At 40.3% G+C, this 27,540-nt stretch overlaps 1 protein-coding gene across 1 annotated transcript; it reads right to left on the bottom strand.

Moving 5' to 3' along the window:
• Positions 1 to 973: 973 nt before the first annotated feature.
• Positions 974 to 26,706, bottom strand: Carf (calcium responsive transcription factor). The gene is given in 11 exon segments (XM_051153877.1): positions 974 to 1,372; positions 1,760 to 1,890; positions 6,052 to 6,115; positions 7,557 to 7,719; positions 9,737 to 9,970; positions 11,902 to 12,045; positions 16,390 to 16,510; positions 20,514 to 20,703; positions 23,135 to 23,219; positions 25,189 to 25,318; positions 26,571 to 26,706. Coding segments are annotated over 11 exon segments (1,749 nt in total). The 5' UTR covers positions 26,692 to 26,706; the 3' UTR covers positions 974 to 1,006.
• Between the last annotated feature and the right edge of the window lie 834 nt (positions 26,707 to 27,540).

Genomic DNA, 27,540 nt, shown 5'->3' with positions numbered 1-27,540 from the left:
ATATCAAAGAAATGAGTATGGGGCTGGCGAGATTGCTCCAAGGTTTAAGAGGTTTTTTGGGTTTTTTTTTTGTTTGTTTTTGTGTTTGTGTTTTGTTTGTTTTTTCCAAGACAAGGTCTCTCTGTGTTAGCCTTGTCTGTTCTGGACTTGCTTTGTAGACCAGGCTGGCCTTGAACTCACAGCAATCCGCCTGCCTCTGCCTCCCAAGTGCTTAGATTAAAGGCGTGCACTACCACGCCTGGACCCTGAGGTTAAGAATTAAGGTGGAGGCCCTGGGTTCAGTTCCCAACATCCACAAGGTGGTTCACAATCACCTGTAACTTCAGTATTAGGAGAACCCTGTTTTGCCATCCCTGGGTACATACATACACACAGGAAAAACACTCATCTGCATAATAAAATAAACCTAGCTGGGCGGTGGCAGCACGTGCCTTCGTTCTAACGCTTGAGAGGCAGAGGCAGAGGCAGGCAGGGATCTGAGATGAGCCTGGCCTACATAGTAAGTTCCGGGACAGCCAGAGCTACATGGTGAGACCTGTATACAAATAAATAAATAGTTAGTTAGCTAATTAATTAAAGATGAATGAATAATTTCCCTCCTCATCTTCTTTCTTTTCATGTCTATACTGGGGACTGAACCCAGTTTTAGGGCTTGCTGGGAACTAAAGTATTCTACCACCCCAACCCTCTTTGTATCTCGAGATAGAGTCTTCCTAAGTTGTTCAGGCTAGTGTGGGACTTGTTTTGTAGATGAGACTGTCCTTGAACATGCAGTCCTTCTGCCTAGACCTTCTAAGTGCTGGGATAAACAATGAATAATTTCATTGGCATTAAATAATTAGACATAATAAGAAAAATATTAAGCTAGCAAAATCTTTTTTTCCTCTCAAATTTTGTTTGAACTACATAATATTATAAACCCACTGGGTAGAAATGACTGTGTTTCCTGGTTTTTTTAAAATGTATACCAGGCTATAAAAGGTTAAAAAGAATCATAAATTGACAGTCACTTACTTAGAGCTGGATGGCTGTGTATGGTTTGTATTGGACCAGTTTGCACATCTCCCAACAGAATCCTATTCACACTTCCTTCCAGGTTCCCCGCATCCTCAGCTTCTTCTCCTCTCTCCAGCTGATCCATTGCAATGAGGTTCTGAGTGGATTCTGGGAGATTCCCCACTGTAGACAAGGTGCTGTTGTTTTGGGACAGGCACACATCTGCTCCAAGGCTTTGACTTTGACCAAGCAGTAGCGCATGAGCATCTCCTACAGGATCCACGGGTCCTGAATGACTGGAGGAGGGATGGCTGCTTACTGACATCAGAGCTTGTGATCCATCAGGAGAGGCGAGTTTTGGCTGTAACTTCAAAGCCTTCCAAAAAGAAGGAGTTGTATCACAATGTTTGGATTTAGTACATACTACATTCTTGGAGGATACTCTTTCGACAAAAAAAAAAAAAAAAAAAAAAAAAAAGGAACAAAAGTAATAGAAACGTGAGTACTAACAAATACTCCACAAAGACAGAAACAAGGACCGAGGAGAAAGCAACACAGCAAACATCCCTTCAACCACAGTCTCCCTCAGACTTTCCAAACCATACGACCTGAGTTTTCATCTTTCATCAAAGCACACAGGACTGGAAAGTAATAATGAAGAAACATGTGGCCATTATTATAATTTCATAGCCAATCTCTGAAATCCCTACAAGAGGAATCATGGAAGGCGGTCCCCAGACTCAGCTGTTTAATGGGCACCTACCTGTAGGTGTGTAAATATTTTGGGCTGAAGTGAAGAAAGTGGGGAGAGCAAGGGACCTGGCTCTGCGGACAGGGAAGTCTGTGTCTGACTTGTCCCCACTTTGCTTGTAATTGGTTCTCCTAGTGAATTTCCTAAATTCAACAAGAGACAAGCAAAATTATTTTCTTGAGCTTTATAACAATCAGTACTATTAGAATCAGAACAGAGGATAAGACAAAGTCAAAGGTTTGCAAAAGACTTCAAAAACTCATCAGTGACACAGGCAAGGGTGGCAAACGCACGAAGCCCTGAACTCTGGAGGCAGACACAGGAGGATAAGTAGTTCAAGGCAATGTTGGCTATAGAGGTGAGTTTAAGGAGAGCCTGGGCTATTTGATATCCTGTCTGAAAAACAAACAAAATCATCACTTAAAAAAACAAACATAAAGCTGGTCACAGTGGTGTATGCTGTTAGTCCCAGCACTCTGGGAGGGAGAGACAGGCGGACCTCTGTGAGTTTGAGGCCAGCCTTGTCTACAAAGTGAGTCCAGGACAGCTAAGGCTACAAGGCTACACAGAAAAAACCCAGCTTGAAGAAAGAAAAAAACAAAACAAAACAAAACATATAGGCAGGCATAATGGCACATGGAAGGCAGAGACAGGTATATCTCTGTTAGTATGAGGCCAGCCTGGTCTACATCGTGAGTTCCAGGCCTGCCAGGGCTTCATAGTGAGAACCTGCCTCAAAATCAACCAACCAACCAATCAATAATGCATAACTCCAAGCTAGCCTGGCATGGTGCCTCGTGCTTGTAATTCCTAGCACTTTTGAGGCTACCAAAGGAAAACTATCATGAGTTTGAGGCCAGCCTAAAATATTCCAGACCAGAGCAGAAACAGAGTGAGATCCTGTTTCAAATTAACATCCAAGAAACAAAAACAAAATACACACAGAAACATAGCACACATCCACAAACAGACCAGATTTCACTGTTTCTAGAGCCAGTCAGATCATTACAACTTCCAAGGGAACTCTAAAAATATAGATTTCTAGATTCGGCCTTCATTTCCTCTCCTCCTCCCTTCCCTCCCTTCCTTTCTGTCCTGCTTAGTCTTTGTCCTGTTCTGTTTTGTCAACCTGACACAAACGAGAGTCCTCTGAAAACAGAGCACGTCCCCACGAGACTGGCCTTCAGGCCTGCCTGGGGAAGAGTTTCTGGACTGATTGATGTGGGAAGGCCTGGCCACACACTGTGGCAGGACCACCACTGGGCAGGTGGTCCTGAGTTGTGTAAAAAGCCAAGATAAAAGGACAAGCCACAAAGAGCAAATCAGTACTCAGAGTACTGTGGTCTGTGCTTCAGCTCCTGCCCTGACTTCCCTCAGTGATGCACTATGACCTAGGAGTTGGGAGTTGTAGCAATAAACCCTTTCCTTCCCGGTTGTTTTTGGTCATGGTGTTTATCACAGCAACAGAAAGCAAAAGGGGATGGATTCCTCCCTCCTTTCCTCCCTCCTTCCCTCCCTCCCTCTTTCTGTAATAGGGACTAAACCAGACCCGTGCTTGTTAGATTAGCACTCTACACTGTGTTACAATACAGTTCCATGAATTTTATTCAAGTTCTCAGACTTGACAGCAAATGTCTTTATTGATGGCTGTGCCATCTCATCAACCCAAACATTTTAATTCCGTAGATCTAGAGATGTTTTTTCCTAATCTATTCCCTACGCTATATGACTAAGACTACATTTTTCTTTTTTTTTTCTTTTTTTGATTTTTTGAGTCAGGGTTTCTCTGTGTAGCCTTGGCTGTCTCAGATTCACTCTATAGGCAGGCTGGCCTCGAACTCACAGCGATCCGCCTGCCTCTGCCTCCCAAGTGCTGGGATTAAAGGTGTGCGCCACCACGTCCCGCCTTAGACTACATTTTACATTTCTCTAGATGTGTGAAAACTTTTGAGGATCTCAATTACAAAGGCCACTAAATTTTCCGAGATCATGCTAGACAGCTCCAACTCTTTTACCTCCTATAGCTAATTAATAAACTATTAAATGTGTCTAATTTTAGAATGTATGTTTTCAACGGAAGTCTAAACCACCATCATTTTTTTCCACTGGCACAGCAAAGTGGGCTATATTTTTGTTTTATTGATCCATTTGTAAACATTATTTTTTTGAAATTACAATATAATTAATTTCCTCCCTTTAACCTGTATATGCCCCTTTGCTCCTTTTTACATCCCTGACCTCTTTTTCATTAGTAGTTGTGAGGAATCCTTTTTTTTTTTTTTTAAGATGTATTTATTTTGGGCTGGAGAGATGGCTCAGGGGTTAAGAGCACTGACTGCCATTCCAGAGGTCCTGAGTTCAATTCCCAGCAACCACATGGTGGCTCACAATCTATAATGTGATCTAATGCCCTCTTCTGGCCTGCAGGTGTACATATAGGCAGAACACTGTATACATAATAATAAATAAACTTTTAAAATTTTATTTATTTTTATTTTATGTGCATTGGTGTTTTACCTGCCTGTATGTCTATGTGAGGGTGTCGGATTTCTTGCAACTGAAGTTACAGATGGTTATGTAGGTGCTGGGACTTGAACCTGGGTCCTCCAGAAGACCAGCCAGTGCTCTTAACCACTGAACTATTTCTCTAGCTGCAAAGGTGACATTTTCAACAGTTACTTCTAAGTAACCTCCCCCCCAGTCTAAGTGTTGGTCTCTAGCCAACCTCCCACATAATTCTGAACAACTCTCATGTTGCACTTTTCACAACAATGATTAATTAGAATACATTTGCTGAGCATTTTTCTTTGCTAAACTTTAAGTCCATGAAGTAGGAACTTGCCCACACTTAGCACAGCAACTTCTTAAAATAAAATACACAGGTGATGACAAGAACTAACACCAGCCCTGAAGTGACTTTTAGAGGTTAACAAATGACAGCAAAAGTGTTTGTATACAGCTGTTTATTAGTTGATTCTAAAGCAATTATTATGGTGTTAACGCTTTCACAGACGCTATCCTCGGAACTTGGTTTGATTAACTATAATCCTTGCCTCTGAGGAGCCTAAATAACCAGACTACAATGTGTAAGCTGCAGCCTACCACGGTAGGCAGGGAGGCTAATGAACAGGATGCAGAGCTCCCTCAATAGAAGAGAGGAGGTCAGAAAGACACTCAAAACTAGAGTCTGCTCTGACTGAGAAGAGGATTTCCTAGATGGAAAATGAAAGAAGACATTTCCAGGAGACAGAACACATGTAAAAGAGAAAGTAAAAACAAACAAAGAAACTTCGAGTATTTCAAGAACATAGGAGTTAACATATGAGGTGTATCTCTGAGTTTGAGGCCAGCCTGGTCTACAGAGTGGGTTCCAGGACAACCACAGAGAAACACTCTCTCAGGAAAAAAAAAAAAAAAAAAAAAAAAAAGAACATATAAGAAAAGCAAATAATTCAAAATAGACCACAGTTGGCAGATCAAGGTGCCAGTTACACCTGGCACCAGCTATTCTTCTAGTTCACCGTGCTAATCCCACTGCAAAATTTCAGTTACAGTCAGCTATGGTAGCACATGCTTGTATTCCTAGCACTTGAGGGGCTAAGTCAGGAGGACCCCAACTTCTAGGCCAGCCTGGCCTGCACAGCTAGGCCCTAACACTCAGCAACATACAACTTGTTTCCTGTCATAAGGAAGCATAAAGGTTCTAGAAGTATTTTGATGATCTCCAACATAGCCACTCTCTCCCTCTTTAGAGTCACGGTCTCCTTATCTATAACACTGGATTGCATGATGAGTCAAGGACATGGCTCAGTGAGTAAAGGACTTGATGTGCAGGCATGAGGACTTGAGTGTGACTGTGTGACCCCAGCACCAGGGGAGCAGGGAAGGCAGCCCCAGGGCTTGCTGGCCAGCTCAAGCAGTGAGCTCCAGGGTCTCAAAATAAACAAACCAAAGACCAGGGAGAGTAATGAAGGACGACGCCTAATGTTCATCTCTGGCCTTCACATGCGCACCTGTACACACAGCACACGTACACACAGCATATGTATAGTTTCATTATATGAGATGCCCAAAGTTCTTTACAGACATAATACCAACTTATTTTTATGTTATAAAAATATCCAAAATAAGCCAGGTGGTGGCGGCCCACGCCTTTAATCCCAGCACTCGGGAGGCAGAGGCAGGCAGATTTCTAAGTTCGAAGCCAGTCTGGTCTACAGAGAGTTCCAGGACAGCTAATACTACACAGAGAACCCTGTCTTGAAAAACAAAGACACAAAATTAAAAACTCCGTAAGAACCTACCTTCTGCAAAGGTAACTGTTACAGTCTCTCTGAGAATATTCCCGCTGTCTGTCGTCCACTGAAGCTGAAATGAGAACAGTTGTTTCAGTAAAAACAAAGTAGTTAAGTTGAAAACAATCTTAAAACATTCATATAACTATCATATTTTGTTTTTAAAATGTACTTATTTGTGTGCACACTGTGTTGTGTACTTATGTGCACACACATGCCTTGGCATACATGTGAAAATCAGAGGACAACTCTTGAAAATCAGTTCTCGCCTTCTACCATGTGGGTTCTACTCAAACCCAGCTTAGTCAGGTTAGGTGACAAGCACCTCTCCCTCCCGGCCTCTTCCCCCCCACCCCCCCCCCCACACACCCTCGGTGTACATGTGGATGCTAGAGGAAACAATGAGTCTATTTCCTTTGAGATGGACCCTTTCATTGGCCTGGAGCTCACCACTTTGGCTAGAGTCACCAGTCGGCCAGATCCACTGCTGTGTCCACTTCCCTAGCACTGGGATTATAAGTTCACACCAAGCACGTCAGCATTTTGATGTGGGTTCTGAGGAGTCACACTTAGATCATCATGTTTGTGAACGAGTTCTCTCCCCAGCCTGTTTTATTTTCACACTTGTGCTTTGCTCTGTGACCACCCTCTCAGTATGTTCGCAAAGCTCAAGTGTGCCTCACTACATTAGGGTCCTTGAGTTCAGATACAAACAACTGAAATAGGAAATGTGGATGGCAAACCTATTTTCTTGAATTCTGGACAGAAATAATTAAGATTTTGGATACAAAACAAGCAAACAAACACCACCCAAGTAGTGCTAGCATTTGAAATATGCAAGTACTAGGGCTGGAGAGATGGCTCCAGGGGTTAAGAGTACCGGCTGAGCTCCCAGAACACCTGCGATCAATTTCCAGAACTTGGAAAGTAAAAAAGTCAGGAGGGAAAGGTTAGTCCACTCAGATCTTCATTCCAAAGTCACTACCTCATACAATCACTAAGGGCTACAAAATTATGGTAAAATGGTCTCAGAAGTTGCTAACATTGACAGGAAAAGTACAACATAAAAATATGGGGTGAAACTGATATTCATATACGGCATCAGCACTCTGTGCACTTGAACTTGAACTACTTAACTGTGACCATCTATTTTTAAAAGTGGAGGGAGGGAAGAACACAGGGACTATGTGCTCAGTAAATGCCTGAAAACTGAAGACGAAATGATTCTCATAAAGAAAAATACTGATTCTTCTCCGTTATACTCAGATTTGGAAATCTAGTTTCTTTTCCTTGTGAGAGTAGCAAGAAATATTCAGTCGAGTCATCATCTGAGAGCTTGTAGTATTCACATTTTAGAAAGCTATCTGGTACGCTTTCTAGAGTCACAGTAACTGAGAAAGTGTAACACAGCCCTTTCTACCAGGCCAAGTACTAACAGGAGCTGGTGACTCTCTAATGAATTAACAGGAACTGAGAACAACGCTAATGAAAAAAAGAAGTGGGTGTGATCATACCGTTGCTGGGATAATCTCTGAGTTAAATACCACATCTCCAGTCCTCAAGGATTTCTGTACCTCATGGATATGATTTTTTATATCATTTACAGTTGGGAAAAAAGATAAATTATGTCTTTCAGGTACCTCATCAGGTTTGAACAGTTCTCTTTCCACAAATTTTCTGTGGAAGATATAAAATAAAAATATAACTTACACTTAAAATAAAAATACACACTTACAGACTGAAAGAAAGGTTCTCTTTTAATATCAGCTTTTGTGAAGTATGATTCATGTTTCTGTAAGTAATTCATATTAGTCACTCTAGGTTTGTCTCCATTCATCAGAGTGTAGCACTCGTGCAGGTTAAAAGGAAGGTGCTACTCCCATGGGCTCAAAGCTCACATACGACAGAGCTGTGACGTTTTTATGATTAACCTTGAACCACAATCCTCAGTTCACGCTGCAGGTATTTCCTTTACTACTGTGACCACGTGAGCAGATGTAATCATCAATCCCACTTTGCAGATGAGGGAGCTGCAGACAGCAGGGACAGAAGCTGCCCTGAGGCACACACCTACTTAGTAAGTAAGAGACACGCGCCAATTTCCGGTTTGTGTACATAGGCATCACGTTATACTTCTCCCAAAGGCATCAAGTAATATTACGTGACAGTCGATGGTTCAAACGGTGTAAGAAGGTAAGACACCATACACATAAATCACAGTTTAACACATGTGCACTTTGTGCATTACAGAAAACTACAAAGTTGCATTTGTTTTCTGTTCTCATTGACCCTCTTTTTAAATAATTTGAAGACAGCCAGGGATATGCAGAAAAACCTTATCTTGAAAAAAATTAATTAAAAATAAATAAATAAATTGAAGTAAGTATATTGGCCAAATTTTAATCAACAGTGGATGGCTTTACTAAATTTTAGCTGTGTTCTGTAGGTCCCTCAATAAAAACAAATGTTAAAGCTTCTAAATATAAATATAAATGCTAACATATATACATATATATATGTATGTGTGTGTATATATATATATATACATATGCGCTAAGAACTAATGCTTTGTCTGCTGGCTTCAGTTGTGTTGTACACACTTTTGATCCCAGCAGTAGGGAGGCAGAGGCAGAGGCAGAGGCAGAGGCAGAGGCAGAGGCAGAGGAAGGTGGATCTTTATGAGTTCTGGGCAAGCCTGGTCTATATAATGAGTTCCAGGCTAGCTCGGGGTACACAGAGAGGCCCAATCTCAAAAGAAAAAAAAACCTTCTAAGTACTCATTTTGTTATTCAGATTTCACTACGCAGTAACCAAGAGGAGCCAAGCATCACACATCACACACTGGCTGTAGAGAAAGACCCAGATTTCAGCTCTCAGTCTGTTTTTCAAGTCAATAATTTAGCAACTCTGAATTTTCATTTTCTCATGTGTAAAGTGGGGATAAATGCATCAGCTTTACTAAGATGTTGAGAAGCAAAATATTTTTTTAAGAAGCAAAATATTTAAGGTTTTATAAAATACATGGCATACACACAAGTAATTGCCTTATTATAATAATTATTATTGTAGTTAAGCTGGACACTTCATCTAATGAAACCTTATTTGTAGTATTTTGGAGTAACTTTAATTGTACTTAGAATAATTTGTTTAATTAATATTAGAGTGATATATGACATATATAATTGACTATAACATTACATATTGTTGCAGTAAATAGTTTACCATCTTTTTAAAAATCTAATATTTTTATTAATTTTTGAAAACTTCATACATGCATGTATTCTATTTTTATATTCATTCCTCATATTATCTTATAATAAAATTCTATTTCATTTCAAATAATCTAAAATAAATACCTTAGCCTAGATTTTCAATTTTTTGATTCTGTAAGTTTTTTCTCTCTTTGAAATATATATCATATGCTTCAATTCTTTACAGAGACGGTGGCTCACACCCATAGTCCTAGCACTTGGTTGGCTGAGATAGAAGGAGCCAGCCTGGGCTGTATAATAAATTATAGGCCAGTCTGGGTTACAGGATGAGACCTTAGCTATTAAAATAAAATATAAAATAAAGCAAAATAAAATTCGTCATTTGCCCCTCCAAGCACGTGGAAAGTGGCTGCGAGGCACCTACAATGCTAAGTGGATTACGTAAGCAACAGGTGTAAAAGGAAACACTGCTTCTCCTGTACCTTAGCTGCTTCCTTACTGCATACACTTGTCCTACTCCCTGTGACACTAATTCCTGAATCTTATGCGCTACTTGCGGGTGGAGACGTGAGGGCAACGCACAATTCTCATCTCTGACCACAGTTTCCTCTTCCTCAAGAGAAGACATAGGAAAAGGCGGAGGTGACAAAGGGAGACCAGGAGTCTCTAATTCATGGTACTGATGAGCTTGCTGTGTAGGTAACTGCACATACCATCTGATAAGAGAAAACATTTAAGATTATTAAAAATTAAATATTAAAAGTATTTGATAATTTTAGACAAAGGTGGGGATCATAACTAAACTATATCAAAAGAAGGAATCATATTTTAGGTAAACATCATATATGATTATGCCATGTGGAACAAAATTTAAAATGTCTTCTTTTCAACTCTTCTAAGATTGACTTTATACTCAATTAAAAATGTAACTTCATAACCCTTCACTCTGACCCTAAAGTTAAAGCAATGTAGGGATTTCCACACATGCTAAGGGGAGAGAGATGGACCAGGACTTATGAATACTTGCTGAGCCAGGCATGGTGGCGCACACCTTTAACCCCAGCACTCAGGAGGCAGAGGCAGGCAGATCTCTGTGAGTTTGAGGCCAACCTGGTCTACAGAGCAAGTTCCAGGACAGCCAGGGCTACACAGAGAGACCCTGCCTGGAAAAAAAAAAAAGGCGTACTTGTTGATCTTGCAGAGGACTGGGTTTCCATTAGACTCCTAGCACCCACATGGACGCTCATAGCTATCCGTAACTCCAGCTCCAGCGGATCCCAAGCTCCCTTCTAACTTACGTAAGTGCCAGGCATGCATATGATATGCAGACATATATGCATGCAAAACACAGAAAATAAACAGACAAACAAAGCATTCTAAACTCCTGCTGGCCCAGTGAGCAAGAGGATCAAGTGAAACGTGGACACATGTCATGTACAGTAGTGCAGGAGCTGACGCGAGGAAAACCAATCTGGGCCACAGTGTTTTAATTGACCTTTCTTTCTGTTGTGGTTTCTGGTCTTGAGACAGTTTCACTGTATAGTTCTGGGTGGCCTGGAACTTGGTATATAGACCAGGCTGGCTTTGAACTCAGGGATCTGCCAGCATCTGCCTTGTGAGTGCTAGAATTGAAGGTGTGTATCCTCATGCTCAGATTAAGAGATATTTTTGTACGTGTGTGTGTGTGTGTGTGTGTGTGTGTGTGTGTGTGTGTGTGTGTTGTTGATGTTGTTGTTGTTGATTTAACTTGGGGCTAAGCACTTGGCTATAAAAGTGCTCCTCGCTGAGTTACCCATCAAGGCTCAGGCCTTTTACATTTATGTGCATTCTGTTATTTGGGCAGGGCATGTGCGTGTCAGTATGAGGATGTCAGAAAACAACTTAGAGGAGGCAGCTCCTTCCTTACATCACCCGAGTCCTGGGGGCTGAACTGACTGAGTGATCTCACTGGCCCCTGTACTTCGCTTGATATAAACAAAACAGTCCAAGTAAAGTGTTTATGGTTTGGGGCTAGAAAGAAAGCTCAGCTGCAGAGGACCCAGGTTTGATTCCCAGCACCCGGGTGGTGGTTCAGCCATGTACAGCTGACGCTCCAAGGGATCCTGTGCCCTCTCCTGACAACAACGCCATCAAACATGCATGTGCTGCAATACACACATGCAGGCAAAACTCTTAAACACAAAGTAAAATAAAGAAATCCGATAATTTTATAGTTAAACATTTTAAAAATTGGAGAATCTAATTATTGACTTGTTTTTAAGATTTTATAAAAAACTCATACAAAAGTTTTCCTTATATTTGACCTCATTATACAATAATAAATTCTTCAGCTGAACTGACCCATAAGGAATGACAAGCCAGAAATATTATAGTTCTAAGTAAAACATGAATGTAAAATGGACTTTACTTCAGGCTTAATGTTCACTGGTGGCTGTCACAGTAATCTGCAATGTATGGTTAGCCTTATGTACAGCTTGGAGGTAATAAAGTCAATACCATATACAATAGCAACTAAGTTTAATACTTGGGAGGTATTATAAACCACTCCTTATAAAACCATTCCTTAAGGAAATAGCTGAGGAACATAATTGTAAGAGTCCTTGCTAGTGACGGTCACGAGAAGTGAAAGCGCTGTACGGGTGCATACCTGAGGACAGCACCAGCAGCCACGAGGTTCTTCTTTAGCATGCTGAAGGCTTTCTCCTGCTCCATTCTGATTACCTTCCTGTCAATCTGTGGGTCTGTGGGTACTCCATATTCAGGAAACTTCTGTACCTTTTTAATATAAATCCTTTACACAAGACAAAGAAGAAACTATTATAATCTCAAGAAATGTCTAACCTCAATAAGGAGTTCAAGAGAATATTTGATTTAGTATTCAGAAGCATCTTAAAGATGCCATATTAAGTGCATGATACCTAGAAAATTACAATTATCATGAATTGAGTATAAGTATCTAAATATAGATATCTTTTCTGAAATTTCCTCTTCTTGTCCCAAACTTCTTCATTGTCCCAGAAGCCATAATTACCTTATATTTGGTTTTCTTTAATTTAAGGGCCACCTACCAGGCTGACTGCCTTTAAACTTCCATTATTGAAATTCATACAACAACAAAATACAACAAACCATTTTGATACAACAAAGACTTTTTTTTTTTAATCCGAGACAGGGTTTTGCTATGTAACCCTGGCTGTTCTGGACCTTGTTCTGTAGTCCAGGCTGGCCTCAAACTCACAGAGATCGCCTGCCTCTGCCTCCTGAGTGGTAGAATTAAGGCAAGCTCCATTACAGCCTGGCCAGCAATGTTTATAATTAAGCCATTTGGGGGTGACTAATGCCTTTAATCCTAGGCAACAGGATCTTTGTGAGTTGAGGGCCAGCATAATCTATATAGCAAGTTGCAGGACAGCCAGAAAGATTGCTTCATTAAAAAAAAAAAGGGGGGGGGGGTACTAGCACTGTCTACTCTTCCAGAGGTCCTGAGTTCAGTTCCCAGCAACCACATGGGGGCTCATAACCATCTATAAGAGATCTGATGACCTCTTCTGGCGGGCAGGCACACATGCCGGCAAATGTTGTATACATTATAAATAAATAAATCTTTGAAAATAAAAAGGAAACAATAATTCTTCACATTTATACTCCTGTGTTCATTCTTTCTTTTTTCCTCCCTCCTTCCTTCTGTTTTGTTTTTCAAGACAGGATTTCACTGTTTTGTACTGGCAGTTCTGGAACTCACTCTGTAAACCAGGATGGCCTTTTTTTTTTTTTTTTTTTTTTTTTTTGGTCTCTGTACTTACAATCAAGCACAAATTTCTTGGCAATAGTCTAGATATCTCATGAGATCCTAAAATTAATATATATATATATATATATATATTATATATATATATATATATATATATATATATATATATTGTTTTATGTGTTTGAGTGTTTTGCCTCCATGCATGTCTGTGTAGAAGTCTGAGAGGACTTTGAGTCCCCTGGAACTACAGTTAAGGATGGCTGCGGATCACCATGTTGGAACTGAACCCAAGTTCTCAGGAAGATCAGTGCTCCTAAAGTGCTGTGCCATTTTTCAGTTCCTTAAATTTTTTATATTTTATTTGTGTGTGTGTATTTATGTCTGTCTGTCTGTCTGTCTTTGTGCACTCAAGCTACCTTTCTCTGCCTTTCAAGTGCTGAGATTACAGGTGTGTACCATCACACCAGTCTTTTAAAAATGTATATTTTATGTATATGAGTGTATGCCTTAGCCTATGTATGTGTACCACGTAGGAGCAGGAATTTGTGGAGGTCAGAAGAGACATCAGATTCGCTGGAACTGGAGTTACAGATGTTTGCATGTCACCATGTGGGTGCTGGGAACCAGACCCAGGTCCTCTGTAAGAACAGCCACTAAGCCATCTCTCCAGCCTCCACACCTGTCTTTTTAAAACATGAGGATGCTCAAGTTATTGATACATGTGAGGCTAAAATATAATGTTTCAATTATCAACTAAGTCCAGCCATAATAAATTACCTTTGTTTTGTTTATCAAAGGGTCTCTTTTGCTCAGACTGAACTAAAACTTCTGAGCTCAAACCATTCTCTCCCCTCAGCCTCCCAGGCATCTGGAATTACAGGCAGGAGTTACCACACTCAGCACTTGCTATTTGAGCCTTTTGAAGTGCTGTTGATTTGGCCCAGGGCTTTGGACAGGCTACATATGTCTTGCATCACTGAACTACTTTCCTGTTCCCAGCCCATAATGCCCTCAACAGTTTTAAATTTAATAATAATTTTGAACGTTTCTTTTCTGTTTTTCTTTTTCCTTTTGTTTTTCAAGACAGGGATTCTCTGTATAGCCTGGGCTGTCCTAAACTTGCTTTGTAGACCAGGCTGGCCCCAAACTCACAGTGATCCGCCTGCCTCTGCCTCCCTGCGTGCTGGGACTAAATGTGTGCGCCACCATGCCTGCCTAATTTTGGACATTTTCAATGTCTAAAAGAGTAGTAGTATAGAACATTAAAAAAAAAATCTTGGATATGACTTTCACACATACTCTGGTGCCTCACATTTGACCATGTCCCCTGGAGGGGGAGACCTGGTGGCACTCAGAGGAAGGACAGCAGGTTGCCAAGAAGAGACTTGATACCCTATGAGAATATACAGGGGGATGTAATCCCCCTCAGGAACAGTCATAGGGGAGGGGAATAATGGGAAAATGGGGGGGGCAGGAATGGGAGGATACAAGGGATGGGATAAACATTGAGATGTAACAAGAATAAATTAATAAAAAACAAAAAACAAAGACAAAAAAAAAAATCTTGCCAGGCAGTGGTGGTACACGCCTTTAATCCCAGTACTCAGGAGGCAGAGGATCGCTGTGAGTTCGAGGCCACCTGGTCTACAAAGCGAGTCCAGGACAGGCAAGGCTACACAGAGAAACTCTGTCTTGAAAAAAAAAATCTTTCACTGGTTCACATTTTCACTCTCACCTAGATCAATGATAACTTAGTCTTCTATTGAAAAATTACTATCAATTGCTGGTGAGAATGTAAACTGGTAAAATCTTTTTAAAAGCAAATTTTCCTTGTTAACATTTTTAAAGTATATAACGTTTTCTCTAACAATTACCATTCAAGGGATTTATCCTAATACATTTTAAAAAGGTTATTAACTGTGGGTTTGAGCACAATAGCATAATCTGTCACTAGGCATGCTGGAATACACTGTAATACATACATGAATACACTAGGAACACATCTGTAAATCCCAGCATTAAAAAGGCAGAGGCAGGAGGATGAGGTCAAGGACACCCTTGGCTACATACTCTGTGTGAGGCTAGCCTGGATTGCATGAGATCCTATCTCAAAAACTCAAATTTTCCAACCTTGCATATGTAAGAGGATTAATGTTATTCTTCCAAATGTAATAATATAATATAAAAGAGAGAATATTCATATATCCATATAAAGCCACTTTGAAGACATACTAGGGATGAAAACAGCAGAGTCCTTAGTAAGTACGTGTCATGTGCATACTCGTCAGCAATTCGATATCTCTGCATTTAATACTCACTATAGGCTTTCATTAAGAATAAATCAATACGCCAATAATCCCAGCGCTCGGGAGCCAGAGGCAGGCAGATCTCTGAGAGTTCAAGGCCAGCCTACTCTACAAAATGAGTCCAGGACAGCCAAGGCTACACAAAGAAACCTTGTCTCATAAAACAAAATAATAATAACAACAACAACAACAATAAATATAAAGTCATAGCAGGGAAGAGAGAACTATTACTGAACTTTCAGGAAAAAACATTAGTGAGCTTTACTAGCATTTTAGGGTAGAGAATATGTGTGTATTCATACACATACAAATGCACAGATAGAAAATCTTTGCAAAATGACTCAAAAGTGATAATTTCAAAATCTACACTTTTAATTACATAGGCTTATGGAACAAAAACAGCATTTCTTACTAAAATAAAATGCAAGACAGACAAAAATTTTAAATTATGTAAAAATTATCAAATATGCCATAGTTATGGTAAGGAATTAATAACATCATATTCACTGATCCACAGAGTGTATGGTTTTGTTTTTGTTTTGTGCTATCCTGAGGCTTTAATGAGGAACATACAAAACAGTAATGAGAGGAAAACTTAAGAATTCACTGTATATGTTTTTGAACTGTTTAAACTTAACAAAAATGCTTCTACTTGGGGACTGGATAGATGGCTCAGAGGTTAAGAGTACCGGCTGTTCTTCTGAAGATCCTGAGTTCAATTCCCAGCAACCAAATGGTGGCTTAAAAAACCATCTATGTTGAGATCTGGTGCCCTCGTATGGCCTGCTGGCTCACATGTAGACAGAATACTGCATAAATAATAAATACATATTTTAAAAATATGCTTCTATGCGCTATTCAAAAATAAGACTTTGGTGTATAAAAATGAAATAGGTTTTTTTTTTCTGAGACAGGGTTTCTCTGTGTAGCCTTGGCTGTCCTGGACTTCCTTTATAGACCAGGATGGCCTCAAACTCACAGAGATCTGCCTGTCTCTGCCTCCAGTGCTGGGATTAAAGGTGTGCACCACTATGCCTGGCTTTCAAATACGATTTTTAAAAAGATAAAATATGCTTACCTGGCCGGACAAGTGGCTTTGTAGAGATGACAGGACCTACTTTCTTGCTCACTGATTTTTTTTAACTGGAAACCTTTTCTCCTTGGTCCATACTGACATTCCATTACCACAGCTCGACTACCTATGGACCAAAACCAACCCATAATAGTAACTCATGTGTTTATATATTCTAGACACTTGGTTTATATATTCGATACTTGGTTATAACAATTTCAAAATCTACTTTTAATTACATAAGCTTATGGAACAAAACAATGAATAGTTCTTACTAAAATGCAAGACAGACATAAAATTTACCAAATATGCCATAGTTACGGTAAGGAAATTTATTTATTTATTTTGGTTTTTTGAGACGGGGTTTCTCTGTGTAGCCCTCGCAGTCCTGGATTTGCTTTGTAGACCAGGCTGTCCTCGAACTCACAGTGATCCGCCTGCCTCTGCCTCCTGAGTGCTGGGATTAAAGGCGTGCGCCACCATGCCCAGCTAGTTATGGTAAGGAATTAATAAATATCACAGTCACTGATACATAAAGAATATTATTTTGGGGGAGTTGCTTTTTTTTTTTTTTTTAAAGACAGGGTTTCTCTGTGTAGCCCTCGCAGTCCTGGATTTGCCTTGTAGAGCAGGCTGTCCTTGAACTCACAGCGACCCGCCTGCCTCTGCCTCCGAGTGCTGGGATTAAAGGTGTGAGCCACCATCTGGCTAAACATATACTTTTTAATTTTATTTTTGATTTTTGGTGTTTCAAGACAGGTGTGTGTGTGTGTGTGTGTGTGTGTAAAAACCAGAGCCCTGGCTGTCCTGGAACTCTCTTTGTAGATTAGGCTGGCCTCAAACTCAGAGATCCTCCTGCCTCTGCCTCCCAAGTGGTGAGATTACAGGCGTGTGCTACCACGTCTGGCTAAGACATATGAATTTTAATAATACTAAATGAACTACTTTATAAGTTGAAATTACCAAATGTTATACTGGTTAACAGTTAATACTATTTAAAATCTATGTCTCTTTAAATTTTCTTTAGATTTATTTTCTGTATATGAATGTTCTGCTTGCATGCGCGTATGTGTATGTGTTCATGCCTGGTACCCACAGAGGTAGGACAAGGTGTCTGACCTGGAGCTGGAGTTAACGGTTGTCAGCTACCATGTGGGTGCTGGGAACTGACTCTGGTCTTCTGCAAGAGCAGTAAGTGTCAGGATGCACTGAGTCATCTCTCTGCTCCCTAATTTCCTTTAAAAAGAAAGAATTAATATTATTTATGTGTTTGTGTGTGTGCCTGCTAGAGTTTATGTGCACCAAGTATGTGCAGGAGCCTATGCAGGTCAGCGGATGCAGGGCCCATGAACCTGGAGTTACAGATGGACTTGTGCTGCCTGATGTGGAAGCTGGGAACTGAGCCCAGATCTCTTAAGAGCAGATGCTTCTAACTGCTGACCCCTTTTTAGCCCCTTACTGCCTTTTAAAAAATTATGTATTTTCTTATTTCTAGTTGACTTGTTAGGAGAATGTGGTGAGCCGCCTCTCAGACAGCACACGGCACTACTGGCCTCCTACTATTCGTTCCTTTGTGCGACGCTTCCATTCATCATGGGCTGGACTTACCGACTTCTAAAATATTACAGAAGTGACAATATGCCATTGTTGCTTTTAGGTTATAAGAAGACTGTAATTTCCATCTTGGGTACTCTCTTACTTTCACTTGGATTGCTGTTTCCAAGTGACATAAGATGCCACACAGTGGGGGACTCTGTGCAAAGGCAAGCACACACTTCCTCTCCTAGGAAGGCAAAGTCAGCTGTAATTCCAGTCAACACCACAATCTCAGTCTCTGTGACAACCTGAGACACAGCTATCTTGCTAAACTACACTTGGAATTCTGACTCTCAGAAATCTGAGACAATAAACGTTTGTAATTCTCAGTCTTCAAGTTTGGGAGAATTTGTTACATTACAGTAGATTACAAATACATGGAACCATGCTGCATAAGAGTTGAATAGTCTACTTTACTGTAGGATACAGCCAACTTTTAAACCATAAAATTAGGCTGGAGAGATGGTTCAGTGGCTGAGAGCACTGCTGCTCTTCCAGAGGACCCAGTTCACTTCCCAGCACCCACATGGTGGTTCACAGCAGTTTTTGTTTTTGTTTTGTTTTGGTTTTTGGTTTTTTTGAGACAGGGTTCCTCTGTGTAGCCTTGGCTGTCCTAGACTCACCAGGCTGGCCTCGAACTCACAGAGATCCGCCTGCCTCTGCCTCCCGAGTGCTGGGATTAAAGGCGTGCGCCACCACACCCAGCTCTTTTTTTTGTTTTTTGTTTTGTTTTGTTTTGGATTTTGTGCACAGCAGTTTTTAACTCCAGTTCCAGAAGATCCAGTGCCCTCTTCTGGCTGCTGTGAGCACTGCACATATATAGTATGCAGGCAATACATCCATATACATAAAAAAAAAAAACTCAATAAAATAAAATAAAACTGTTTATTATAAATTAAAAATTTGGGGCTGGAGAGATGGCTCAGAGGTTAAGAATGTTGCCTGTTATTCCAAAGGTCTTGAGCTCAATTCCCAGATACTGAGATCTGATGCCCTCTTCTGGAGGGCATGGGCACATGCAGTTGAAACACTGTATACTTAATAAATAAATAAATCTTTAAAAATTAATTAATTAAAATTTTATAAGGCTGACACTAAAATGTAAGACCTCTGTTTAAAGGGAACCATTGGAGACTTTATAACATTAATATAAACTAATATATTAATAGTATTTCTTATTTTATTTGTTGTTGTTATTTACAGAAAGGATCTCACTAAGCAGCTTTGGCTCACCTGGAACTCACCATGTAGACCAGGCTGGCCTTGAACTTATAGAGCTCCACTTACCTCTGTCTCCTGAGTGCTAGGTTTGTAGGCTTATGCCACCAAGTCTTTATCTGTTAATTGTTTTATTTTTATTATTTTTCTTTTTGGTTTTTCAAGAGAGGGTTTCTCTGTGTATCCTTGGATGTCATGCACTCACCTTGTTTGGATCTGGCAGCCTCTGCCTCCCCAAGTGTTGGGATTACAGGAGTGTATCACTATGCTGAGCAACATGATTTATTTTTCTTTTTGAGACAGGGTCCACTCTGTAGCCGTGGGTGGCCTTTAACTCATAAGAGATCCTCCTGCCTCTGTGTCCAGAGAGCTGGATTAAAGGTGTGTTCCCTCAGTATATCTGTTTGTTTTGTTTTTGAGGCAGGGTCTCTGTGTAGCCTTGCTTGTCTTGGAACTCACTATGTAAATCAAACTGGCCTCAAACTCACAGAGATTTTAAAGTCTAAAAACACTAAGCCAAAAAATAAAAATACTAAGTCACGAGTTGAATGTATTAGGAGCTTATAACAGAAGTAATTGCCAACTGAATTAATTCTTATTAATTCTTTATTTAATTCTATAACATTAATTCTTTATGAGCAAATCTAAGACAACAGCAACAACAACAAAAAACCTCAGAAAACAATGCTTTTTGGAACTCACCTGGCTGCAAAACTTGATCTAAACAATGGAATTTTATGTGTCTGCCTATATATCTATCATCTATTTATCTGAGGGATGATTTGTTCCCATTAGTGTGACTATTTATAAAGAATTATTTTTGATTATGTGCTATTGTCTATAGGTCTACTTGGAATTTCAAAGTTCTATTTATATGCATACTAGCAAATGAAGTGTTTTTTATTCAGTGTCATGTATCAAAACATAACTTTATTTATTTGTTTGCTTGTTTGTTTTAAACATTTTAAAGAAGATTTATTTATTTATTATGTATACAATGTTCTGCCTGCAGGCCAGAAGAGGGCACCAGATCTCATTATAGATGGTTATGACCCACCATGTGGTTGCTGGGAATTGAACTCAGGACTTTTGGAAGAGCAGGCAGTGCTCTTAACCTCTGAGCCATCTCTCCAGCCCCTCAAAACATAACTTAATGACATAAAGTAACTGGTTATATCTGCTGTAAGCTTTCTTTTTAGTTTACTATTCGTTTTTAGGAATTAATATTCAATTCTCACTACCAAGATGAACTATATGTACATTTTCACAGTGGTGTGCAGCAGCTGGGGAGCCGCGAAGCAGCTGATAAGAAGTACCTGCGTTGACAAATGGGATGCCGTCATAGGGGACATACTGGGACTTCCACATCAAGCGTGTGGCAGGCTTGGCTGGGCTTGGAGACTGGCGAGTGCCCCAGACGCTCTGTGTTTGCTGCTTGTGGAAAGTTAAGATGCTTTCTAATTCTGTCTCACTCACACAGTAGCCACGGTAGGAATCTCCAATTTTCTGTAAGGGAGGAATTAAGTAAGAACATCATTGGCAAATGTGTTTCAGTGAACAGTAAGTTTAACTAGATGGTTATTTAAATAAAGAGATGTTTGATCAGGTCCTTACCGCCGGTCTATACAGCCGGTGGGGTCTGGTCTGAACTCAAGCAGCATCACTGAACAGATGCAAGGGTACACAATGACAGATTCACGCCACAGGAGAGGTAAGTTTTAGAGCAGAGAGCTCAAAGAATATATAATATATCCATTCTCTTGGGTATCTAAAATTCTACCCCTAAATCAAATCCAGGCCAACACAAAATTAGCTGCAAAGTGCTAGTTCTTTGTAGATTTTTAAAAAATATGATGCCAAGACTCTATCTAAAAACCTACGAAACAAAGTGAATCCAGGACAGTCAAAGCTACACATAGAAACTGTTAGGATTCTATTTCAGTCAGCCTACCTATGATGTCATTGCTTATCTGCCACGGAGGTGTGGCCCTGCCCAGGGCCATGTGAAAGGACAAACCGTCTGGGGGGGCGGGGAGTTCTCTACTCCCTCTTACTCTACTCTCTCTTCTTTTCTCTCTCTCTCTCTCTCTCTCTCTCTGGGGTACCTCTCTCTCTTTTCCTTCTCTTCCCATGCTCATTTAACAAACCTCATATAACATAATAGCTGGTACCTTGTATCTATCATTATCTTATTCTCATATATAAAAGAAACCCTGTCTCAAAGCTAACAAAATAAAACAACAAAAATCCCTATGAAAACTATATGTCCTAAAAATGTTGCGGAAGAACTTCATTATATTAATATTCTTTTTTATAACGTTGAAATTTTTTGAGATTTTATTTATTTTATTTTATGTATATGGATGATTTGCCTGCATATATGCCAGTGCACCACATGTATACCGAGTCTACAGAGGTCAGATGAGAGTGTCAGAACTGAAGTTACAGACCATTGCTAGCCACCGTGTGGGTTATAGGAATTGAACTCAGGTCCTTTGCAAGAGCAACAAGTGCTCTTGACCACGTTCAAAAGAATTAATTGTGACTTGGACACGGTAGTGTACACCTACAGCCCAGCACATGAGGGATCGAGGCAGGAAGACAGAAACAAGTTTAAAGCTAGCCTTGTCTACATAGTGAGTATTGGGCCATCCACAGCTACACTGCAAGACTGTGTTTCCAATAAAGACCACAGACACTCAAAACAACAAAGATAACAACAAAAGGCAGATAAATATCTGAACGAAACGAAGAAAATAGTTTAAAACTTTCTTCCTGGGTATATAAGGAAAATATGTTTATTAATGAAACAGGTAGAGAATTTAGCAAGTGGAGTTTACTGGTTGAGGTGAATTTTTTTTAAAGATTTATTTATTATTGCTGGGTATAGTGGCGCACACCTTTAATCCCAGCACTTGGGAGGCAGAGGCAACCAGATCATTGTGAGTTTGTGGCCAGCCTGATCTACAAAGTGAGTCCAGGACAGCCAAGGCTACACAGAGAAACCCTGTTTCAAAAAACAAAACAAACCAAAAAGAAACCCCAAATTATTTATTATTATGTATACAGTATTTTGCCTGCATGTGTGCCTACAGGCCAGAAGAGGGCACCAGATCTCATTATAGATGGTTGTGAGCCACCATGTGGTTGCTGGGAATTGAACTCAGGACCTCTGGTAGAGCAGATAGTGCTCTTAACTGCTGAGCCATCTCTCTAGGCCCTGACTTTTAACTCTTCATCCAGGAGGATCACCTCCCATATGCTGGGGTTACAGGCATGTGCACCACATTAGATATAACCTCTGCTTTATCAGGGTCTGTATTTTTAAAGAATAAAACAGCAGATGAGCTGAGGGCTGGAGAGATGGCTCAGAGGTTAAGAGCACTGTCTGTTCTTCCAGAGGTCTTGAGTTCAATTCCCAGCAACCACATGGTGGCTCACAACCATCTATAATAAGATCTGGTGCCCTCTTCTGGCTTGCAGGTGTACGTGCAGAAAGAATACTGTATAAATAATAAATAGAGCTAGCTGTTAAAGGCTAGGCTAACAACAAAAAATATAAGTAATAAATAAATCTTAAAACAACAACAATAGACGAGCTTCTATTTAGTATAAATGCATACAGAATATGACAGATATTGACTGTATTATTTGTACTCAAAAGTGTTCATTTGGGGATGAAATGTGGCCATAACCAGGTAAATGACTCTAGGTAAGGATGACCTTTTTGTATCTTTGGTTGCTTGGTTGATTGGTTGGTTTTTGTTTTCTGTTTTTTGAGACAGGGTTTCTCTGTGTAGCCTTGGCTATCCTGGACTTGCTTTGTAGACCAGGCTGGCCTGGAACTGACAGTGATCTGCCTGCCTCTGCCTGCTGAGTGCTGGGATTAAAGGTGTGTGCCACCATGGCAGGCTGGTAAGGGTTATCTTAAACTCACCTCACAACTCCTAAGACGGCAGGCCCATGTGGGTGTGTTAGAAGAGCGGGACTGAAGAGGAGCCAGCAAAGGCTCTTCAAGCATTCTGGAAAAGGAGAGGAATAGATATAAGTACAGTTACACACACACACACACACACAACTTGTTTGCCTTTTTCTTTACTTTGTGTATGTGTGTGTTGTGTAATATTGTACTATATTGGCACATATGTATGTGTATTGATAAGCATCACCTTATTTTTTTAATTAATTTGTTTATTGTATATGAGTACTTTATCTGCAGAAGAGGGCATCAGATCACATTATAGGTGGTTGTGAGCCACCATGTGGTTGCTGGGAATTGAACTCAGGACCTCTGGAAGAGCCGGCAGGGCTCTTAACCACTGACCCATCTCTCCAGCCCATCACCTTATTTTTTGAGACTGGGTTTCTCACTCAACTTGTAGCTCACCAATTCTGCAAACTGGTTGGCCGGTGAGCCCATGGGATTCGTCTTCCCTCATGCCTCACCTTCCATACACAGGATAACAGACAAAAACTGCTATACCTTGTTTTGAACACAGGTCCTTAAACGGGCCTGCTGAATGCTTTACTAACTAAACCATCTCCCCAGAGCACCTCTTTTTTGTTTGCTTTTCAAGATAGGGTTTCTCTGTGAATGAGGGTTAAGGATTAAACTAGAGATAAGCTAGGATTAAGTGTGTTCACCACCACCGTCCAGCTCCCAGACCACCTCTTAAAAAAATATCTTGATGCCAGGCGGTGGTGGCGCACACCTTTAATCCCAGCACTCGGGAGGCAGAGGCAGTCAGATCTCTTGAGTTCGAGGCCAGCCTGGTCTACAGAGAGAGTCCAGGAAACCCAGGTTCAATTCCTAACAGCACAAGGTGCTGTACCTGCAGTTCCAGGGATATGATGCCCTCTTTTGCCCTCCAAGGGACTGTAATACAGTGCGCAGACATACAGGCAAAACACCCATATACCTAGAATAAACAAATAAATCTCAAAAAAAATTACAAAAAGATACTTCAAATATTTTTCTTTTCTTTTTTTTTTTTTTCAAATATTTTTCTAAAATTGTCATGAGAAATGTTATTTTTAGAAAAAAGGGAAAACTGAAGTAGAAGTTAGCAAAAAAATGGGCTGTGTTTTTGTGGCTATGTGGGAAAATATTTGTCTAGCATGCTCAAGACCTTGTGTTCAATTTTCAGAACTAACACAAACACACACACACACACACACACACACACACACACACACACACACATACACTGCTAGAAAAAAAACATTTTAAGACCCTTATATAGGAATTATAAACATGGTTAAACCATTTTGAAGGTTTAGGATCCAGATTGGATGTCTGTATTCTAAAACATACTATCGGCATTTCACATTGCTCCAAAAGAGCAGGAAGGCATCCTTGTTGTCAAGATGCACTAAAGAGCAGGAAGGATTCGTGTGGTCAAGATGCACTAAAGAGCAGGAAGGATTCTTGTGGTCAAGATGCACTAAAGAGCAGGAAGGATTCTTGTGGTCAAGATGCACTAAAGAGCAGGAAGGCATCCTTGTTGTCAAGATGCACTAAAGAGCAGGAAGGATCCTTGTGGTCAAGATGCACTAAAGAGCAGGAAGGATCCTTGTGGTCAAGATGCACTAAAGAGCAGGAAGGCATCCTTGTTGTCAAGATGCACTAAAGAGCAGGAAGGCATCCTTGTGGTCAAGATGCACTAAAGAGCAGGAAGACATCCTTGTTGTCAAGATGCACTAAAGAGCAGGAAGAATCCTTGTTGTCAAGATGCACTAAAGAGCAGGAAGGCATCCTTGTTGTCAAGATGCACTAAAGAGCAGGAAGGATCCTTGTTGTCAAGATGCACTAAAGAGCAGGAAGGCATCCTTGTTGTCAAGATGCATTAAAATAAATGCAGATGTATTTGGTGAAAGTTTCCTCTTTCTGGACTTCTTAACCTTTCTATAGTCTGCCAGCTTTAGATGTGATCATTTGAAAACAGACTTCACTGTAGCCCCAAATACAAGCTCCTCTTCCCCATGACTCACCTGGTCCCTGGCTTTTTGGGTACCACAAGGGATGCTTGTGAACGAAGAGTGTAATTACTGGTGCTGTCTTCCAGAGCACCTGCTCTTGCAGCTGGTAAGCTTCTGCCAGGGGATTTCTCTTCAGAGAGATCTTAACAACAAAAATAAGAAACATCATCATCTTGAGTAACTCTATGAAGATTACCTAACTAGAATTTAAATCTTTTAGTAGGAAAAAGAAGAATAGTTCTGAAGTTAAAAAAAAACAAAAAATCTAAAACGTTAAATGCTTTATTGAGACTGTCACTGATGAGCTTGTTTACTTTTAAGTTGTATACTGACTATTGAAACATTGTAGTTAGCTTTGTATACTTACATTTAGCAGGTATGATTTTAAAATAGTAGAAATAACTGTTATATTAAAGAGTTCCACATGTAATATGAAAACAAAAAAAATCACTTATATATTGTGCTTATAATGCTTCTGTAAATCATGCTTTTTGTTTAACTTTTAATGACTGTTAATGAAGATAATAAACTATAAAACAACTTTGAAGGCAGCCTGGTCTACAAAGTAAGTCAAAGAGAGTCAAGCTACACAGAGAAATCCTGTCTCTAAAAACCTAAATAAATAAATTATAAAACAAAGGTAAACGTAACTATCTTAAACCACTATTTATAGGGCTAGTGAGATGGCTCAGTATTTAAGAGCACTGACTGTTCTTCCAGAGGTCCTGAGTTCAATTCCCAGCAACCACATGGTGGCTCATAACCATCTATACTGGGATCTGATGCCCTCTTCTGGTGTGCAAGTATATACGCAGTCAGAGCACTGTATACCTAATAAATAAATAAATCTTTTAAAAATGTATTTTAAGAAAGAGAAGGAGTGGATCACAAAGCTAACAAAATATCAATAAAACACAAATATAAAAACTTCTGTAGCTAAGTACTTTACTTGTGCTATTGTGGCTATAATTTAGAAGTTTATTTATGCTTACTGGTCATTTGGGAAAAAGCAGGAGTCAACCAGCTTCACAGAATTCCAAAGTGAAATAGACAACTAACCTAGACAGGAGTTGAAAAGCGAACTTAGGATTTATTTGGGCCGGGCATGGTGGCACACGCCTTTAATCCCAGCACTCGGGAGGCAGAGGCAGGCGGATCGCTGTGAGTTCGAGGCCAGCCTGGTCTACAAAGTGAGTCCAGGACAGGCAAGGCTAACACAGAGAAACCCTGTCTCAAAACTAAACAAAACAAAACAAAGATTTATTTGGGCTAAAAACTTTTTCTAATTACTCAGTTCAGAATCTCACCTACAGACGCATTTAATACAAACTTCCATAGGGAATGTTCTAGAATATCACCTTAATCTTCAAGGCACCCATTCCATTTTGACTCACCTTGAGGGCAGTTCACATCCACAAGTGGCTCCTGAGGTAGAATCACTTGTGCCATTCCTGTCTGGGGAGATGGAATAACATGAAGCACCTGTCAGCTTTCTGAAAGGCTGGTAGAGATCATCTTGGAGGCATTAAAAAATACATATGCCATTCTGATTATCAGAATTAACAACTTTAAGTACACACCTACTTCCATGATGGTCCTTATTACTTCATTCTATGGTACCAGTATGAGACCTATGCCAATTGTTCCTAAGGTCCCACAGCTGACAAGTGGAGAAGCTAAGATTCAAAACAACCAGCTTGACACAGCCTATGGTCTTAGGCCATTAATCATGACAGCACATGCATAAAGTTAAATAACACAGAGTGAAAAGCCAGTTTGAGCTACATAAAACCCTGTCCTGTCTCAAAAGCAAAAGGTAACTAACAAGTAAACCTTAGTATATAACACTAGTTATAGATCATAGCCAGCTTATCTCAAGTACTAGTGTGCCTAGACACGAGCAGCTAAATACTGGCTTAAAACTCAGGTGAACTTCTGCTACCAAGGAGCAGGCCATGACAGTCAGAAGAATAGGTGCAGGCCAAGCAGGCCAGAAAATCAGATAGGCAAAACTGAGGCAGAGACTCCCTTTTGGATCAGACACAGACACCAGCGCCAGAACCACAGATAGGTGATCTGCCAGTGGATCTCCCCCACTCACTCAGTGTCCCCCAATCTGCACTCTCCTCCTCCTCACCTTATCCCACCCCTCAGCTCGGGTAGAGGCTCCTTGCTGCACCAAAGGCCAAGCCAGGCACTGGAAGTCCAGTCCCCAATTGGAGAGAAATCCCTACTGGGTCACTGTAGCGGCAGAAATCCAGTCCACAAAGACCAGAGACCAAAGAAGAAGCAGAAACCAAAGAACAAAACACCGGTCCAACCAAGACAAACTCAGAAATCAGTGCCTAGGCCTTTAATCATCCC

The sequence above is a fragment of the Acomys russatus genome, chromosome 12 (assembly GCF_903995435.1).
Source record: "Acomys russatus chromosome 12, mAcoRus1.1, whole genome shotgun sequence".
Lineage (NCBI taxonomy): Eukaryota > Metazoa > Chordata > Mammalia > Rodentia > Muridae > Acomys > Acomys russatus.
Note: the sequence above shows the minus strand (reverse complement) of the source record. Positions and strands in the feature narration are given on the sequence as shown.